This window comes from Leptinotarsa decemlineata, unplaced genomic scaffold, assembly GCF_025532065.1.
Source record: "Leptinotarsa decemlineata unplaced genomic scaffold, Ldec_3_MD MMD2_P_RNA_scaffold_9, whole genome shotgun sequence".
Classification (NCBI taxonomy): domain Eukaryota; kingdom Metazoa; phylum Arthropoda; class Insecta; order Coleoptera; family Chrysomelidae; genus Leptinotarsa; species Leptinotarsa decemlineata.
In genome coordinates, this window is record NW_027412536.1 from 9,701,469 (window position 1) to 9,722,064 (window position 20,596).

General features: G+C 33.1%; 1 protein-coding gene across 2 annotated transcripts; it reads left to right on the forward strand.

Annotated features, from left to right (window-relative positions):
• The first annotated feature begins 829 nt into the window (after window positions 1-829).
• LOC141480523 (uncharacterized) lies at window positions 830-18,976 on the forward strand. 2 transcript variants are annotated; one of them, XR_012464399.1, is made up of 3 exons: window positions 830-1,399; window positions 10,497-15,320; window positions 16,664-18,976. XR_012464399.1 is itself a non-coding variant. In XM_074170570.1 (2 exons), exon 2 carries the CDS (start codon window positions 17,370-17,372, stop codon window positions 17,922-17,924), a length of 555 nt encoding a protein of 184 aa, XP_074026671.1. In that variant the 5' UTR covers window positions 13,933-15,320; window positions 16,664-17,369; the 3' UTR covers window positions 17,925-18,976. The 2 variants fall into 2 exon arrangements, 1 of the variants encoding a protein (XP_074026671.1); XM_074170570.1 differs by lacking the exon at window positions 830-1,399 and having other exon boundaries at window positions 13,933-15,320.
• The last annotated feature ends 1,620 nt before the right edge of the window (window positions 18,977-20,596 follow it).

Below are 20,596 nucleotides of genomic sequence, written 5' to 3' on the forward strand. Positions count from 1 at the left end.
TAACCACCTCGTTAAACTGTCAGGATGTTTTTCCTAATGATGTATTTTGCCACACTTTGTACACATTGACGCCATGTTTTTTTTTATGTATCTCTCTCTGCATCGATTACGTCACACGTGGTTAGAAAAGCCAATCCCGCAATTGTACCTTAGATTGTGTTTGATGATGGCATTTCCATCATCATTTGTAGTGCTGTTGCAATGCTGCTAAATAAAGAGAGAACAATTCTTGATTATTTATTGGTTGATTTTGAATAGGTAACAGATAATCTTGATATTGTAAAATTGTATTATTATTGCTCAATGTAGATTATTGTTAATTTTGGATAAAAGATACTTGTATTATTGTAAAGTTGTATTATTATTGCTCTCTCTGGTAGGAAAAGTCTCGTTTAAAAAATAGGTTTAATTAAAGTACAGGCGAGACTAATTTTTTATTATGGTTTTTAAGGAGAATAAAAATTGGGGGCGCTACAAAATACTTGATTTTCAAAGTAGACGTAATAAGTTTGAGAACATCTCGTCTAGAGACGTTCCCAAACTCATTTCAAACTTATCTCAAACTTATTTTGTTTAGAGCATCTGCGATTTGCTGTATTCATTATAAATGTTGTGTTCTGTGTGAATCAGGAACAAATTTTTGTCTTATTATTACTCTGAGTTTTATATTATTTTCATTGCATTGTGACACAGAACACCAAAATATAATGTGTTCTGTGACGGTGAACCATGAATCTACTCTTTTCCTCTGAGATTTCAATGCTTAGGCACAGAATATTGAACACTTGGGGTACACTTTGATCGGAACTACATCTGTGGCTCAGGATTTAGGATGCTTAAACTTTGACATTGGCGTTTGTTTTGTGTCAGTGTCGCTAAAAATAAAAAAATTATAAATTCATATAATTAATTATTAGTAACTATTTTATTGTTAGTGGTGGTGATTGCATCATTTGTGACCTGAGAAATAAAAAAAAATCTATTGTGAATAAAAAAATTACTGACTCAATCAAGGGAAGGTGTAACTTATAATGAGAAAGTCCATCAGTTATGGAGCTCCAAAACAAATATGAGACTATCCGTATGGAATTGGAAACAACTCATTTCAATACTGAAAATCTGATGATGCTTAAATCACATTTCCGCCAAAAAATTGATTCGGAAAGAAGATATGAAAGATGCAACACAATACGAAAACTTATAAGATTATTAGAAAAACGAGATTGTTTACATCCAGAAAACATTGAATGTTTTCGATACATTGCCAGAATTCTTTTAAGACGAGATGTTATCACTCTGATTAATACTTATAGGGGTGATAAAAGTGTGAGAAATGTTGCACAACTGCCTCCTGATCCACTTCAAAATGGTTTTCTTCCAACACCTCATCTTCCCCGAGGTATGTTCTGCTTTTTTACAAAAAAGTATATAGTCCACCAAGCAGTTGACTGACTACCATTTGACTACCAATAAATTTTCAACTTTTCGAAGACACAAATAGTTGGCCTCTTGAAATAGAAATTTTGTTCAACTAATTTTGTAGTCTGCTTACTGAAAAATTCTAAGTAATGTTTTTATTTCCATTATCAACAAATGAAATTGTATAGGAAGAATTAAGTCAATAAAATAAAATAATATTTATTGGTCATACAACTTGAATTAACAATTATTGAATTTGTCAAAAGATCTGGAACTATTATACTGAAGCATAGTGATACACATTTAAACTATAATGATCAAACCACTTGAATAGGTGATAAGTATATAAGACGAAGAATGGAGTGGAACATTGATCCTCCTCTTGAAGACGATCACTTGGTGTTCGAAACATGTGTCGAGGTGTTGAAATAAAGGTTTGGTGTTGGGAAAAAACTCCAGTGACATCCATTACTACATCACAGGTTCCAAACAGTGCATTACAAGTATTGATCTGATTCTCAAATTATTTTGGAAGAAAGTATCAGCTTTTGCATATCAGTAATTTTTGAAGGAGTCGGGTAGGTGATTATATAATTTAAGTGAGGTTATAACTGAGCCTTTTTTTATTTGAGTAAGCAAAATGAAGGAATATATAATTATGAATACAGTAACTCGTTACTTGATGATTATTAATAACACTATACATGATAATAATTATAGTGTTTTTTCACTATAAATTTTATTCAAGACGTGTTTCACTACATGGCAGTTTCATCAGTTTGACTGCTGATGTTCAAGAATATATAATTATAGTTTATTGCGGTAAATTATTGTGAATGAAGCATACACTGCTCAGAATATAAATATATAACTTGTGGTGAATCGTAAAAAATGAACAACTTGAATCTGTGATCGCAAATCAAATATATTCCTAATGATTCGTAACTTTCTAACGAAGACCAACTCTGTCCAAAGACTATTACAAATTATATAATACATAAGTGATTAATGCATACATTCATAATTGAAAGCCATTAGGGAATCAGTATTCTTAGTATTTGATATCAATTTTTGAGTGTGAATCTCCCAGGATACATTCTGATATATATCTGATATGCATAGATAGCCGTGAAATTGAAAAATTCACTATTTCTCATAGATTTATTGTCAGCAGCAGTAGGTGTAAATACATTCAGTACTTTGGTTTTACCATTACACCAATTTGGTATAGTCAAACGATATTGTGTTCAGTTGAAGTTGGCGGCTCTCTCAAAGGCAACAAAAACAATACATAGAAATGAACCGGCAGCGAACTAGCCCAAGTAGAGTGTAGACTTGGCGATTCGTATTGGATTGTTTTTACTAACCGTGTTTTATGATTGGCTGATGAGTCATAAAATTAAATTTGAAGTCATGTTACGTTGACGAATAGAAATCGGGGAATGCGGGGATGGTTATTGCCCTCGTGTTCAGTTCAGGAATTGATCGCTATTTGTGTCTTGAAATTCGATATTGGTGCAGTTGTAATTACTTAAAATTTTTGTTATCTGTTTAAAAAAAAAATTAGAAAAATTAGTCTTACACGCTTAGCTTAGCTCTGCAAATATTCGTATTCTGAGTGGAAAAACGAGTGTTTTTTAACTTTAATCGCAAGTCAATTTGAAGATGAAGTTACTATGTGTTGGTGTGAAAACAAGCCCTAAGTGATTATATAAGGAAGAATCTTCAAGGAAACTTCCAAACTTAGTGGAATGGTCGTGGTGAAAAACCCCAGCTGTCGTTTTTTCACCGCAGTTTAAAAACCTTTCGGCCGATAAGAAGATAAATACCATTTAGTTTACTAGGCAGTGGCGTGTATTTAAACGATTTCCATTGGGATCATGGAGTGTTTAAAATGTAATGAGGATATAGATGATGATCAATTCTGTGTTTGTGATGGTTGCCACCAAAAAATACACTACACATGCGCCGATCTAACTGCTTCTGAAATAAAATGTATGATCCTGAAAACGAAGAGGACACTCAAATTTTTTTGTGAAACCTGTTTAGATGGTCTTAAGTTACTTCCAATAATGAAGAAGCAAATTGAGACACTAGAAAAGAAGATCACCGAATTAGCAAACAAAGTCAGATCAAATCCTGAACCTCACATCCCCCAGAATCCCGTTACAGACTTTGAATCAATGATTTATGAACTTGAGGAGCGTCGTAAAAGGGCTAAAAATTTCATGGTTTATAACATCCCAGAATCTAACGCAACCAATACACAGGACAAAATCGTTTATGATACCAATAAAATCAAAGAAATAACTGATGGATTGGGCGTAAATATCGACATTAAAAGAGTTACCAGAGTTGGAAAACCTGGCCGTACTATCAGACCAGTTAAAGTTTCTCTAGGAAGTAGTGAAGATGTACGGAATGTACTGAGAAAAAAGGAAAAAATCAGCCAATCCGATGTCAAAATCAGCTCTGATCAAACAATAAAGCAACGGAATTATTTGAAAAATCTAAAAGAACAACTGAATACCAGAATAGCCAATGGAGAAGCCAATCTCACTATAAAGTATGTAAATGGTACTCCGAAAATCGTCCAAAAAAATTAATCAAGGGTAACCCATCAATTAAGAAAAGAAAACAAATAGAAATCTACTACCAAAATATCCGCGGCATCAGAACAAAGCTCAAAGATCTCGAAATAAGTTCAGCAGTTAATGAGTATGACATCATAGTTCTTACAGAAACTTGGTTAAATAATGATATAGAAAGTGAAGAAATAGTTCTCTCAGAATATACGATATTCAGAAAAGACCGTTCATCCTCAACTAGCTCCAAATGTAGAGGTGGTGGTGTCCTTGTAGCAATAAGAAACTGTTACCCCTCGAAAATCATTGATGCAGAACAACAAAATGTGAAACAAATCTTCGTACTGGCAGAAATCGATGGTGGAGATATAATTATTGGTGCTATCTACTTACCTCCAGCATCGAACATACATCTTTATGAAGATCACTGTGCCAGCGTTGAGAATATATTGGAAAGATTCCCTCGGAACAGTTTCTTTTTATTGGGTGACTATAATTTGCCAAACACCGACTGGTTTAATGATGAATTAGGAGTATCAGCCCTCAACATTAACAACAATGCAGCCCAAGCAATAATTGACAGCTTCGCCTTCCATAATCTTTTTCAATTAAATAATATCAATAATTGCTATGGTATTATGTTGGACCTAATATTCACAAACGAAAAGGATAATTTCATAGTAAATGTATCTAGTGACAGTTTGCTGCCATGTGATGCCCACCATCCAGCCTTAACGATTACGATATCAAACTCAAATGATTACAATGAACTACATTACGAAAATTTCTTTTACAACTTCAGGAATGCCAATTATTATGATCTGAATTATTATTTGACTAGTATTGATTGGGACTATCATATTGGTAGCTTAACTGACATTAACCTAGCAACAAATACTTTTTATAATATCCTTTACTCGGGTATCCAAAACTTTGTTCCATATGTTAGACATACTAAGCCAAAATTTCTCCGCTGGTTCGACAAAGATCTGAAAAAATTAATTATTGAAAAGAAAAAAGCCCGTAAGGCTTACAAAGAAAGTAATAATTGGGATGACTACTCAATTTTTTCTGATCTAAGAGCTCGGTGCAAACTAGCAAGTAGAATTAGTAATGAGAACTATATTAAAAGAGTGGAAAATAACATACCATCAAATATAAAACACTTCTGGAACTATGTGAACAATAAACGGAAAAATTATGGCTTGCCTGACACAATGTACAGATTCGGTTTTCTAAAACGGTAATGAAATTTCAAATGCATTTGCACAGCAGTTCCAATCAATTTATAAACCTAATACAAACAACCATATAATACCAACCTTTGATTACAAGAAAACGATAGAAATGAATAGTTGCTCAATCAATTTGGAAATTATCTTGAATAAATTATCTCAATTGAATCCAGATAAAGGACCAGGACCGGATGGAATACCAGCATTATTGTTGAAAAATTGTAGATTTGCATTGGCTAAACCGCTGTTGTTACTTTTTTCGGCTTCTCTTAGTTTAGGAGATTTTCCCACTGTGTGGAAATCTAGTTACATTACACCAATTTCCAAGTCCGGAGACAGAGCAAACATAAAAAATTACAGACCTATAAGCATACTGAGTGCAATACCCAAACTACTGGAACACATCATATGCGACAGCTTAAAGTTTCCCTTTAAGCAAATAGTCATTGATGAGCAGCATGGGTTTTCCCAAGGCAAATCAACAAACACCAATTTGCTATTATATTCTCAGCATATCTTGAATTCTCTGGAAAACAAACGGCAAGTGGACGTAATATACACAGATTTTTCCAAAGCATTTGATACGGTCAACCACAGTATCCTATGTGCAAAATTGACGGCAGTTGGTTTCTTTGGAAGTTTGTTGAGTTGAATCTCAAGTTATCTTTGTGACAGAACACAATTCGTGAAAATCAAGGGATTTGTATCTCGAGAAATCTCTGTTAGCTCGGGGGTACCACAAGGAAGCCACCTGGGACCATATTTGTTCAATCTTTTTGTTAATGACATTAAAAAATATATCAATCATTCTGAAATTTTGATGTTTGCTGATGATCTTAAAATATTCAGGACTATTGAATCCAAAGAGGACTGCAAGAAACTTCAAATTGATATTGAATCTTTCATAGATTGGTGTACTGATAACTGCACGGATGTCAATGCAACTAAATGCAAAAGTATGTCTTTCTCTCGATCAAGTAATCACTTCATCACAATTGAAGGTAAACCATTGGAATCTGTAAAATCTATACGTGATCTAGGTATTGTAGTCAATGTCAAAATGGATTTCCATCTCCATTATGAACATATCACTAGTAGAGCGATGAAAATGTTAGGCTTTATATGCAGATTAACAAAGGATTTCACAAATCCATAAAGGCATTGTACTTTTCATTGGTAAGATCAATTTTGGAATACTGCAGTTGTGTTTGGTCCCCGAAATATGAACTTTTCAGTTATAACATAGAGAAAGTTCAGAATAAATTCCTGAAATATATTGCCTTTAAACTGAGCATGCCTCTGATCGATCACTCACTCTCAGATATCCGTTTCAAAACAGATATATTGAAACTCAGTACTCGTAGAATTCATGCAGATATTATATTCCTCCATAAGTTGTTCAGTTCGAAAATTGATTGTTCAACTCTTCTTTCTGAAATTAAACTTCACGTACCTCCTAGAAGGACACGGAACAATCAAATGTTTGCAATCGACTTCCACAGGTGTAATTATGGTAAAAATTCTCCACTTTCTAGAATAGTTTCTAATGGCAATAAGGTTGATCTTGACTTATTTTATATTCCTGAATGTTCTCTTAGAAATAGATTGAAAAATATTCAACTGTAAATCACAGGAATAAGTGCTCAAATATTCAAATATTTCTATTTTTAGGTTATTAGCATAATTAAAGTTAGATTAGTATTAGTGTTTACTTCCTAAAATGTATTGAATTCGTGTATACAAATTGGGGTTACCCGTAGATAAATAAATAAATAAAATGTGGCATCCTTAGACAAGTACTAATAGTAACAACGAGTACGATAACAACGCTAACTTTTTCCAGTTTAGTGATTTCAATAGCGATGATGAACAATGCAAAAAAAAAGAATACCAGTGAATAAGATTCGGATGCATTTGAATATTGAAACTCAGAGAGTATGTTTCAATGTATATAAGAATCTACATCTCAAGTTTGGTTTCAAGGGAAATTTACAAACATCAGATTTGACCAAAATTCCTTTCTCACCTGTACGTATCTCTCTCTCTCGAGAGAGAGAGAGAGAGAAATATCAGGTCGAGGTAGTGGTTGAACTCGCAACCTTCCAATCGTGAGTTGGGCCTACTACTACCTCCGCAATACACCGCTAATTATCACTATTGAATGTCATGTCATCAGTTAACATTCGTAGTGACCCCTTTGTGCACTTTTGGGATGATGCCATCAATCTCTATAATGAAAAATGTTAGCCCCCAGAGCAGACCCGCTATTAATATTTAATCATTTTAACATGAATTTTGCGCCCAATGAGGAGTTGTTCATAAAAACCTAACCATGTATGTTGAGGGGATGGATTTTTAGTGAAGTACTAAAGTTGATAAAAAAATTAATATTACAATAAAAATTACGTGAACTGTCTCAATAGATATCGGTTCAGATGAAATAGTCATTACCAATTTTGGTTAAGCTAAATAGTATAAAAGTTAATTACAAGGTATTTTTCATTCACTAGGGTTGGTTGAAGGGTAGTTTAGTATATGTACAGCCGTGGATGTTTCTCCCCAATAAATATTAGAAACGAGGCGGCACACTACCTACTTGTTTTCTAATTGACTATGAGTTTATATAATGACAATTTGAATTGAAGGGGTTATATTTTTAGGAGTGATTAATTTTTTTGGGAAAGAAAGTTTTTGGCTTTCTACTACTCCATCATATACAAAAAAAAGGGATGAGAGAATCTTCCAAAGGAAGGAAGGAAGTAATCAATTTGAAATTCTATACATGAATGTGTAGATCATGCAAAGAAGTAAATTTCAGACACAAAATGAAAGAAAGTCCTCCCCTTCAATTCAAATAAGATTCCTCTTGGCTGGGATTAAATCAAATAGGTGAATGAATGTCATTACGATGTCATCGATGACATAAGCAGATCAAGCTTATTCCGTGACATTCAAAATCGTAATTCATGAATGAAGTGTGTGTATTTTCTATAATGTTATCCAATTTGGTACTGAAGAGCCTTAGGGCAAGTGTCTTAAGGCGAAACATCGGTGTATACCAGTGAGGGTGACAGTGTTCTATGTGAGTACAATTTATTACCATTCATTCAAAGTAGAACTCATGTGAATGATATCTGATTCTTATTCCACAACAAATGTTTGAAATACAAACTGAGTAGAAAAAAGTATCTTCTGTATAATTCAGTGTTCATATAGAAGTATTTGTTTCGAAAGAATTATTTTCTTTCGTGTAATTCAATGTTTATATAAAAGTAGCTGTTTCAGGAGGACTTTCTTTCAGTTTGTGTCTGAAAGTTACTTCTTTGCATGATCTACACATTCATGTATAGAATTTCAAATTGATTACTTCCTTCCTTCCTTTGGAAGATTCTCTCATCCCTTTTTTTTTTGTATCTGATGGAGTAGTAGAAAGCCAAAAACTTTCTTTCCCAAAATAATGACAATCATTTTTATAATAATTGTATATGTATGTACTTTATTTGTCATTGGCTACAACTAATCCTAAATCTAAATAAATATTGTTGATGATTGAAATATAGATATTGGATATCACGACACTGATATTTGAATTCCAAATTTCAAAATTTATAAAGTTTATAAAATTCTTTTTCATGTTTGTTAAAAAAGGTTCAATAATATTACACACAGTTTATTAACCACCATCGAGGAAATACAAATTTAGAGATGTCATAATAGGCAGAGAATTGTAAGTGAGTTTTCAGTTTTGCTTTAAACATGGCTAATGGCGCATCTTTGATTAAGTCTGGTAGAGATTTGAATAATCCATTCCAATAATATTGGGAATAGCGATACGGGATCTCATTCTAGTCGTCGGATAATTGTGTGTATCTCCATTAAGTGTGTACAAATGCATGTTCGTTTTTATGTAGATTAATTTGTTGTTAATAATAGCTGACGGAAGTGTCAGTATTTAAAACTTAATGAACCATGGCTTACAGATTTCAGTGTGGATTATACCGGTCAGAGCTCTAATGGCTCTTTTCTGGATAATAAAAATCGACTGAGTATAGCAAGAATGGCCCCAGATCACTAGCGATTTCATCCGTCTAATTGGAAATATTGCTTTTGATAACTTCCTTATTAATTGATCTACATGAAGTTTCCAATTTAAATTGGGATCAATAATATGTGCTAGAAATTGTACTCTCTGAGTGGCAGTATGCAAATGTCTGAGTTTTGTTTATTTAAACTCAGTTTGGTTGCCGTGAACCACTCAATAGCTTGATTGATCCTATCATTTCATCAATTCTTGTAGAATTATTTTCTATTTTGGTTGTGAAGATAGCATTATCAGCAAACAAGGTTGTTGATGCATTTATGTTTTTGGGTAGGTCATTTATATGAATCAAAAACCATAGCGGTCCTAAAACGCTACTTTGTGGGACACCTTTATGTATTGTCAGACTTGAACTGCTCTGATTATTGCAGTGAACTATTTGGGATCTATTTTGAAGGTAGGAGGTCATCAGTTTTATAGTGAAGTCAAAAAATCCGAAGAATTTTAACTTCCAATTAGTATAGTGTGATTGACATAGTCAAATGCTTTACGGAGGTCAACGAAAACTGCCAGACAGGGAGTTACGGATACAAACTCAACAAATCTTAGAAATTTGGTCATTGCAGACAAAATATGGTTTTGAATGAAAACTGACAAAAATATCATATCTTATGTTTGATAGCTGACTCCGGAATTGTTGGAATGCATGCCAACTATGCGAAAATATATGAGAAAAAGCTGTTTATATTGCGAAGATATATCAGGCATGGAGTATTCTGGTCGAATGAAAGTTTCTATTGGTTAAAGGAAACGGAAGAGGTATAGTGTTTTTAACATGTCTCAGGTAACAAAGGAGAGTAGGAGTGATATGACAAAAGGCTGGATGAGGTGTGTAATCTTCACGCCCCTTCTGTATTTATATATCGGATAGCATGTCGGAAGTAATTATCGTAGTTTATTGACTTTTGAAATTAATTATTGAATATCAAATTATTATTGAGCAAGACAAAGTAAGTAATGTACTGAGTGACTAAGTTTTCAGAATTCATCTATCTGAATTTCACTCCTGAAAATATAATCTTTCCTATTTGACAATACAAAGAGAAAAATATGAAATACATAGTAATTATGCATGTATGTGATAGATGAATTGGCATCATCATGCAATCAGTCTTGATTGTTAACTTAATGAAAACTAACAATAGTCATCATTTCCAGTTCTGTCGGACCTAGAATCGGATCCTGTTGCGAGAGTGGATAATTTGATCTGTTCGGAGATAGGTCAAAAATGGAAGGAATTTGCAAGAGCCCTTGGAATCCGTGAGGGTAGAATCGACGAACTAGAGAACAGACATCGTTTGATTTCTGAAAGAGTTCGTGAAATGCTGCGGTTCAATAGACAAAATGCTGGACAACAGCAATGGAGGGTAAAGTTATATTCCGCGTTGGAAACTGCTCGACGTAAGGATTTACGTGATGAAGTGCAGTCAATTTTTGCAAATCATCACTTGATCTGATTACGTTTTACAGAAGTGATTATTTTAATGTATATGTGTTGGTATTACCAAATTTTATTGTTGAAGTTGAACTTTAATTTGATGATGGGGAAGTATTATCAAGCACATCCTTTGCAGACAACTGAAAGGTTGGTTTGGAATCCAATATGTTTTAAAAATAACTTTCATGCTAAGATGTCCCTTAGGAAGATGCCATCTATGATATCGACAGAAAAATCTAAAATAAAATAAAATAGAGTCATGCAAGGGCACCGGTTTCATTCAATCCTTATTCTATTCAAAGAACGTTAATTTTCATTGCAACTTGAAAATATTTGAATAAGAATTGAACACAAATTAAAAAATCTTCAGGAAAGACTATCAAAAACGTATGTACCTTCAGACGCTTTGCAAATCAACTATGAATGAATATTATTATTATCATGTCTGGCATAGGATAAATCAAACTGTACCAACACATTTGTCAGTTTAAGTTTAAAAACTACACCCGATCCCTCTAGTCTTTTTATCATTCAGTAGTATATTTCAATATTTATTTCATATTGTATCCAAAACCAGATGGTAGTTTGGAAGGTCTGCATTGTGTTGGTGATAAATTCCCTAGTCAAATACGACTTGAGTATAAGTGTATACATTTTTTATGTTATTTCTTTGCTTAGGTTGAGTACTTTTTGAGAATTATTCAATGGAAATTATGAGTTTGACGAATAATTACTAGCAAAGGTACAACGATTAAAAATACGATAGAACTCACCGATACTTGATGAAAATCCGTTATATTGTATTCAAAAGAACGCACTTCAACGTGAAATTTCCATTTGACAATTTACAAAATCGCGTTGTTGACGCCTGAAGATGCCTTTATATCTAAACGTGTTGCGGTTTTGTAAACTGTGAAGTGGAAATCTCACATTAAAGAGTGTTCTTTTGAATATGATACAATGATTACTCTCTTGAAATAAACATGGTCAGTGGCTTTTGCTGGTGGTTTATTCACCCTACTCATGATCCCAAGCAAATTCCAAAATTTTAAATTGAGTGGTTTTTAAATTATATATTAATATAATATTTAAAGATATTTTTTTAACAAAGATATCAATTAAGTCTATTCGTGGACACCCTGTATATTTTTGCATGCCTAAGCTTTCCAACTGCTGAGGCAAAAAGGCATTATGCCCAAATTGTTGGTTGTAACAATTCAGAGATTAAACTTGATGACTATCTATCATAAGAATTATGGAAATTAGAGGTTGAAAAGTTATTATCAATAGTTATAAAACTATTTAATGGTTTTTATCAATCTACAAACATTTCTGAATTCTATTTTTATAGAAGACTGACTTGTAATGTTTTTTTTAAATTTTATTCTCATCTGTATATTGTTTAGGATATTCTAGATTAGAAGTGATTCACTGTTACATTGATTATTGTTTGTAATTTAAATTTCTGATATCATATTACCAGGTCAGAATTCTTTAGAAAACCCCTTATGATAACTAGAAAGATAATGGTATCTGCTATAAACAACTTTCAATGTAATGATTCATTCTAATAGACAAATAATGATTGCATCTCTATTTTTAGTTCTTGCAATATTGTAGTGAAAAATAAGCAATTCAAGATTATTTCAATGGACAGGGTTGGTGTCAGCTTGCTGGGGTTTTTAGTTTGTTCTCACTACTCTTATAGAAAGCGAGAATTTTCACCAATTGTTTTCAAAAAAAGATATGACACAAGTGTATCCAAATTGCATTTATTTTTCACTAAATGTTAAATATTTGAATGGAAGGTAATTCATTAAAAATTATTATCTGCCTGTATCAGGTCAGGATCTGATTAAGAAACAGCTCAATAATAATTATAATGTATAATAGAATAGGTGGCCTCTCTAATTTATATCTTGAATAATTGTTACAACATATTTTCAATTTATTTGGATAACAGATAAAGTTATTTGTAGTCATTGAGTTGTTTTTTATCTAAATCAACAATGCCTAAAATATGTATGTGGTTTATAAAAAATAGATTTAACAGTTAACAAGTTAACTCGTACAAATTTTGATGAAATTCAATAGTTATATTAGAGCAACTTGAAATTATCATTTGTCAGTTGTTGAGAACATTGACTAAGCTACTCGAGGAAAATGAGATCCAATAAATTGTCCTTATCCCATTTTCAAAAACAGACAATATATCGCAAGGATTGGGTCACAGGGTAAGGAAACTGTAACCATAGAGGTACTTAACGAAAATAGTTAGAAAGTAAAAATATTTTATGTAAGGTTTTTTATGAGTGATGATATTGATTGTTTTTAGACTACCAAGTAGTAACAATTTAAAAATGTGACCATAATAGAACCTATTAATTGTTCTATGGGTATATTCTTCACATTTAGAACTTTCAGGTATATTTAGGTTCTAGGTGGATAACTTTAAATATAATTCTGTAATTGTTATGGAGTTTAGGTTCCATTCTGTTTTTGCCTTGCGTAAATGTATAAAGGTTTCAAAATAATTATTTCAATTGTTAATTGTGCAGAAATTCTTCTTTATTCACTAAAGATAGAATATTTTAAAAACTACATGACCCTTAAAATTGTATTGTCATTATTAGATTACAACTCCAGTTAGTATTATTAGGGAAGAATCACCTTCTCACTTACTAGAGACCCTACTATTCCAGTGAAAATAAATCTAGTTACCATCACGTGAGTTCATAATAATTTGTGTAAAAAATAAAAATAATTGATTAACTTCACAAAATAAGTATATCATTGTTGATCACCTCATCAGATATTCTTATTGTTGATTTATATAAACAAGGTCGAAACTGCAATTTACCATGAATCTCGTGTTTCATGTTAAGTCCTTTAGGGAGCATCATCGTTGTTGAATGGAACTGGCCGATACTTGATAAAAATTCATATTTAAACTCATTACACTGCCCCCCAAAAGCGTAAAATTTCTTACTCTGAATCGAAAACTACTTATAGATCAGTTACCAAGCAAGTTATCAAAAGCAATATTTGCAATTAGACGGCTGAAATCGCCAGCAATCTCTGATTATCATTAAGTCAAAACAAACATATACAATATATATGACAGGCGACAATTGTCGCCAGATTTACAGATTATATTAAAAAAAATATTTTTCTTATAATTATATTAAGATCAAGTTATACATATTGGATTTTTGTTTCTATTGAGACGACACACGCTTTTATATCATATAAATTGTGTAATGTGACAAATTGATTAGTTTGATTTAAATCTGAATTTATTTCCTTCTTTTTTTTTCATTTCATTCAACGTGTTATTGTTGCATAGTCAGTCAGTTTGTTCAAACACCACTAAGCTATTCCTAATCTTTGCCGAGTCGGTCGGTTCAACATGGGTGCTTTGTTCACTTACTCAATCGACTGCCGTGTTTGTCGGTGGTTGAAGCTGCAGGCTGAGCAATCGATTTTCACTTGCTATCGTCCAACCTGTGTTAGGAATCACACGTTAAAAGGTAAGACCTCGTTAGTTCTTAGCTTGCACAAGTTTCGACTTCTGAGGGTTTTCGTTCGTAGGGGTGCGACAGCTGGTTAACGGAAAAACACATTTTAGACATATTTCATTTACTTATAACTCTTCGAAATTGGTATGACGGCCATCTTGTTTTCCGACATGAATTTTTCCCTTCAACACTTTCATTTGATATCCATATAATGGGGGTGTATAAAAAACATCCACCATTTTTGGGAGTGTGCCATATTGAATTTATTTTCCGTATTCTTTTCAGCAAATCATTTGATAATCTATGAGGGTGCTTGGACAACATCATTTTGTTTTTCATATTCTTTTCAGCAAACTATTTCATTGGATTTTCATATCATGAGGGTGACATCATTTTATTTTTCGTACTCTTGTAAGCAAACTCTTTCATTTTACACCTGTAACAAGTCCGCCATTTGAAATTCAGAGACATGTTATTTCTTTGTATTCTTTTCAGCAAACCATTTCGCTTGATACCCATATCATGGGGGTGCATATAAAAACTAGTCCGCCACATTGGGTGTAGAACGGCGGCACTTGGCTAACCATGCATTGTCATCCAAACTAAATGTGTACGCCAAATTTCAGCTCAATCAGTTAAGGAAAACCTTTTCAAAATGCATTTGCAAGATTTGAACCGAATCAACATACAAACATTGCAAGTCGACTAAAAGCTTGTAGTGATTGTAATTTTGGAGTAATTTGTGTGAAGGTGGTTGACAATGTTTCGTGGTGCATTTCAGCAGTTCGGACTTCCATTGTCTAATATGATATAAATTGATTTGAAATCCCTGAAAGAATCTGTAAAAAAATTACCTGAAAAATAATTTTATCAAGCAAAAAACTGAAATTACAATGAAATAACATACAAGCAACAACCAAAAAAACCAAAAAAAAAATTGAACTATGAACACGAGCTGGAAAACTTGAAAAATGATTAACAAGAAATGAAAATTAAAAATATAAAATTAAAAGATTCCAAACTAACGTTTGTTTGAAGGTGATTGACAATGTTTCGTGATGAATTTCACTAGTTCGGACTTCCATTGTCTATTATATAAAATGATTTGAAATCCCTGAAACAAGTAAAAAAAGAATAATTAAAAAAAGAATAGTTGAAAATAACAATTATATTAAGCAAAAATAAACCTGAAATGAAATGATAGTAAAATAACCTACAAGTAAAAATATAATAATTGAATAAATAAAAATTAGAGGAATGCAAAAAGAAAATAATAAAAATAAAAAAGTGTAGAGATTCCAAGTCACGTTAGTTCACGACGTTTCGATTGTTGGTATCTACAATCGTCTTCGGGTGATGACTGGACTGATTCCTCCGAGAGATGACTATTTTATAGGTCGTTGAAATACTTTCACTTTCTCTACTTTCCATTTTCCGCTTCACTGATTCCGTGAGAGATGACCGATTTGGCGGGAGTTGGTCATTTCTCGTTTGATGATGGGTTTCCATATGTTTCGTATATCTACGCTGGCCTGGCTGAATACGTTGTTGGACAACATGTATGCGGCTTCCTTAAATTTTCTCCTGAACCAATGTTCCTCTCTGTGCAAGATCTCAGCTTGGGACCACTCGATGTTGTGTTGATGGGTCCAAACATGGTCTGCTATTCCTGATTTGCTGGTTTCTCCTCGCTGTGTGTGCTTCTTGTGCTCGGCAATGCGAATATTCAATGGCCTCTTAGTTTCACCAATATAGGATTTTCCGCACTCACAGGGTATCCGGTAAATGCAATTCTTGGAATCGCAGTCCGCGTTTGGGGGCCTGGTTTTCGTGAGGCTGCTACGGATAGTGTTACCGGATCTAAAACAGGTTCTAATGTTGTACTTGGAACCAATTCTTCTTATCCTCTCCGATAATCCTCTGATGTAGGGAAGTGAAAGCACTGGTTGTGACGGCTTCTCTTCCTTGCGAGGCTCCTGCTGTCTTTTGGCCAAATTCTTTTTTACCATCGCTTTGGAGTATCCAAGGAATCAGTATCCAAGAGGAATCAGTCCAGTCATCACCCGAAGACGATTGTAGATACCAACAATCGAAACGTCGTGAACTAACGTGACTTGGAATCTCTACACTTTTTTATTTTTATTATTTTCTTTTTGCATTCCTCTAATTTTTATTTATTCAATTATTATATTTTTACTTGTAGGTTATTTTACTATCATTTCATTTCAGGTTTATTGTTGCTTAATATAATTGTTATTTTCAACTATTCTTTTTTTAATTATTCTTTTTTTACTTGTTTCAGGGATTTCAAATCATTTTATATAATAGACAATGGAAGTCCGAACTAGTGAAATTTATTCCAAACTAAGTTATTTCACGACGTTTCGGTCGTCGTCTTCGGGTGATAACTGGACTTTCCACGTCGCAACTGATCAGTTGATCCTTTTCTTTGACTCCTGCCTCTACACGAACGTATCTGTCGAAGAAGCACTTCTAATCATACAGAAGCTATCCGAAGATGGGGACCTGAAAAATGGAACAAACTTACCAATACAAGTAATCATAGAATTGCTATGATGTTGTGTATGAAACTGCTACTTCCAACTGAAGGAAGAATTCTTTATGTGAGATGAGGGACTGCCAATGGGATCGCCACTTTCACCGGTTATAGCCAATATATTTGTGGAGTGGTTTGAAACTCTGGCCATTGAACAAGCCCACAAGAAGCCCCGAGTTTGATTGAGATACGTGGACGACACCTTCATAATATGGAACCATGGGAATGCAGAAGTAGACACTTTCCTGAAGCACATCAACAACATAAGAGCTTCCATCACTTTCACAATGTAGAAGGAAGTCCACAATGAATTGCCATTCTTAGACGTATTGGTGAAGAGGATCGACACTAAATGGGAAAAATCTTTATATCGAAAACCCACTCATACGGGACAGCATCTGAACCAGGAATCCAACCATCATCAATCGACTAAGAGAGGAATCACCAAGACTCTACTAGACCATGCTTTCGGCCTCTGCAATACAAAGGCTTTAGCTAGAAGACCGTAAGAATTCCACATGGAAGAGAAGCCGCCCAAACCAGTACTTGTACTTGCCTACATCAGAGGATTGTCGGAAAGGATAAGAAAGATTGGGTCCAGGTATAACATCATAACCTGCTTCAGATCTGGGAACACTATCCGTAGCAGTCTCGCGAAAACCAGGCCACCAAACACGGACTGCGATTCCAAGAATTGCATTTACCGGATACCTTGCAAGTGCGGAGAATCATACATCGGTGAAACCAAGAGGCCATTGAAAGTTCGCATTGCCGAACACAATAAACACTCACAGCGAGGAGAAACCAGCAAATCCGGAGTAGCAGAGCATGTTTGGGCTCATCAACATAACATCAAGTGGGCTGAAGCAGAAATCATCCACAAGGAAGAACACTGGTTTAGGAGAAAATTCAAAGAAGCCGCATATATGTTGTCCAACAACGCATTAAGTCAAACTAGCGTAGAGATACGTAACATGGAAACCTCTAATCATGCGGGAAAAGCCCAACTCCCGCCAAACGGTAAGCTCCCGCTAAAAACCAATGAAGCGGAGAGAGAAACAATCAGATCTTGAAGGAATAAGCCCCCGAAGACGATTGTGGATAATAACAATCGAAACGTCGTGAAGTAACTTGGATTGAAATCTTTCATTGTTTTTATTTTTATCGTTGTTTTATTCAATTAGAAATATTTTCATTTCCTGTTAATATTTTTTTTATTTTTCCAGCTCCTGTTGATAGTTCAATTTTTTTTGGTTGTTGCTTGTATGTTATTTCATAGTAATTTCACTTTTTTGCTTAATACAATTGTTTTTTCAGCTAATCTTTTTAAATTTTTTTACAGATTCTTTCAGGGATTTCAAATCAATTTATATCATATTAGACAATGGAAGTCCGAACTGATGAAATTAGAGTAATTTATTAGTTCTGCTGGAGGAAACTGCTGTATAACGAAACATATGACCTGGCTTTTAAATTTTTCACAGTGAAAAACCCACAGTTAATTGTTTAAGTAAGTTTTTATGATAGTTATTTACATTTCTCTAAACCAAGTAACATAGCAGAATCAATCCACCTTCTACTAAATAAATTTTTGCGAGAAAGATATTTGGTTGAAGGCGGGTTTGAACTCACGACCTTTGAATCATGAGTCTGGCACAACAAAATATTTTTGTAAATTGAGAGAACAACCACCAATTTGAATGCAGCACCAGCAGGTGCTACATTTGGTCAAAGTGTTGAATTGTCACTATTATTCTGAAGAAGGTTGAAGTTATTTTGTTTTGTACATTGATTTGTGGGAAAAATTACATATTCGCTATTAATTCATTTTGTTTAGTTCATTATTTAATATTAGAGACTTGGCCTCAAAAGCATTTATTAAAATAATATAAGCAGTGTAAAATGTCAAAACAAAACAAGCCCAATTTTCAAAATAATTCATTAGCTTTTAATTCCTCAAAGAATTATATAACCAATATCCATGAATACTTTAATATAATTTCAATTTGTGAAGTATTTTATTGATCTGTTTTTTATGTAAAAAAAGTTTTATATTATATCCTTACTGATTGTTGTTATAATTATGCATCTGAAATTCAATAAACTGATTATTATATCCATTTGATTCATTGTATGAGATTGATTCCTTTTTTCTGAAGAAACTCAATTTTGAATAAAAATTGATTTTAATTCTCTATGATAATTAATACATTAAGTAAGATGTGAAGAGAAAAAATAAAACAGTTTATCCTAATAAATTTGAAGCTAAATTTATTTCATATAGAGAAATAATGGTAAGTGAATTCAAAACTTATATTTCAAAGAGGAACAATAAATTTAATCAAATAAGTGATTATTGAAAAATTAATCCACAATTTGGTCTGCCAGTATTTGAAAATTATGAGTCGCAACAAATTCATTTTACAAAATGGTTAAGGCTTTCGTGGCCGAGATCTTCAGTGTCACTATTTTCTGGGTTTGAAGGCCGTGGCTTTTTGGAATTTCTTCCAGACGTTTCGCGACTCAAGTGGCCTAGCTTTCTCAGAGGTTTATACATTTTGAGTTGATATCTCCGATTACTGGATACTATGGCTGCGTAACGCATATTGACTCATCAGGTGTGGAAACACACCTGTCACGAGAGATATATTCAACTGCTAGGTTTTGAAATACTTCGTCCAATCCAATTTTTATATCCATCAAGATTGATGGCATATTTATATATGTTCGTTTCACTCAAAATTAAGTTATCATATAGGAGTGTGTCCTTGATATAGAGCAAAGATGCTATTGAGGGGAGAATATTCATCATCAATTTTTTAGCTACCTTACAATAGAATTCGTTCAGCGTGTTAGGATCTATATTCATATGAGTTAGAAGTTTAGAATTATTCCTTCTCAGATTATTTATTATGAATGAATTTTCCTTAATTTTATTTTTTGCATTATCTATCCCATTTTCATAACGAAACTCTTTTGAAGCTCTAAACCACTTGCTCATAGATATTTTTATATTTGTGGAAATAATTCAAAATATGCTTATTGGATGTGTGTTTTCTAATTGAGTTTAGTTATCTAAAATTCGTAGCTGATATTTTGATTCCTTTTTACTGACGATTAGCCAGAACCAATTTGTATCTCAAGTCACCTATCTTTAGCATTTGCAAAAATTTTAATTTAATTTTTGCGATATCAATTTTGATTCCCTAATATATATTGTTGAAACTACATCTCAGTCTTTCATGGTATAATTTTTTTATTTTATTTTTCTCAAATCGTAACTTTTTACTTATAAGCACCTATATTACTTTTTTAACATACTTAATTAACCCTGTAAATTAACTGTTGGTTAACAAAGGCTATTAGTATGATTATTATTAATATAATTCCTAAGGACACCCACGGCTTCTTCCTCTTTTGCCTTATTTTCTTGACTGATAAGTTATTTTGGAAGATGACAGTTAGTTACATGTAGGATATTAAAGGCTTAGGAGAGGACAGACATTCTCTCCAATCTGTTATTGAGGCAATTTCTCTAAATTGTTCAAACTTTCCTTACTGAATATTCTACCATGCCTAGATATCTTTTTCATTTTGTCGCCATTTATTCAAAAGGAAGTGAAAAATGCCTCGTGATCGAAAATTTCTGCAGGAATGACGGTAGATTTAATGTTATCATTATCAAAGTTTGAGCAGATATAGCCATTTGTAGTGGTAAAATGTGGCGATATCTTAGTGAGTTCCG

Excerpts from the sequence above, each read along its gene's own strand:
- LOC141480523 (XM_074170570.1), top strand. The coding sequence starts at position 17,370 with ATGGAAGAGAAGCCGCCCAAACCAGTACTTGTACTTGCCTACATCAGA.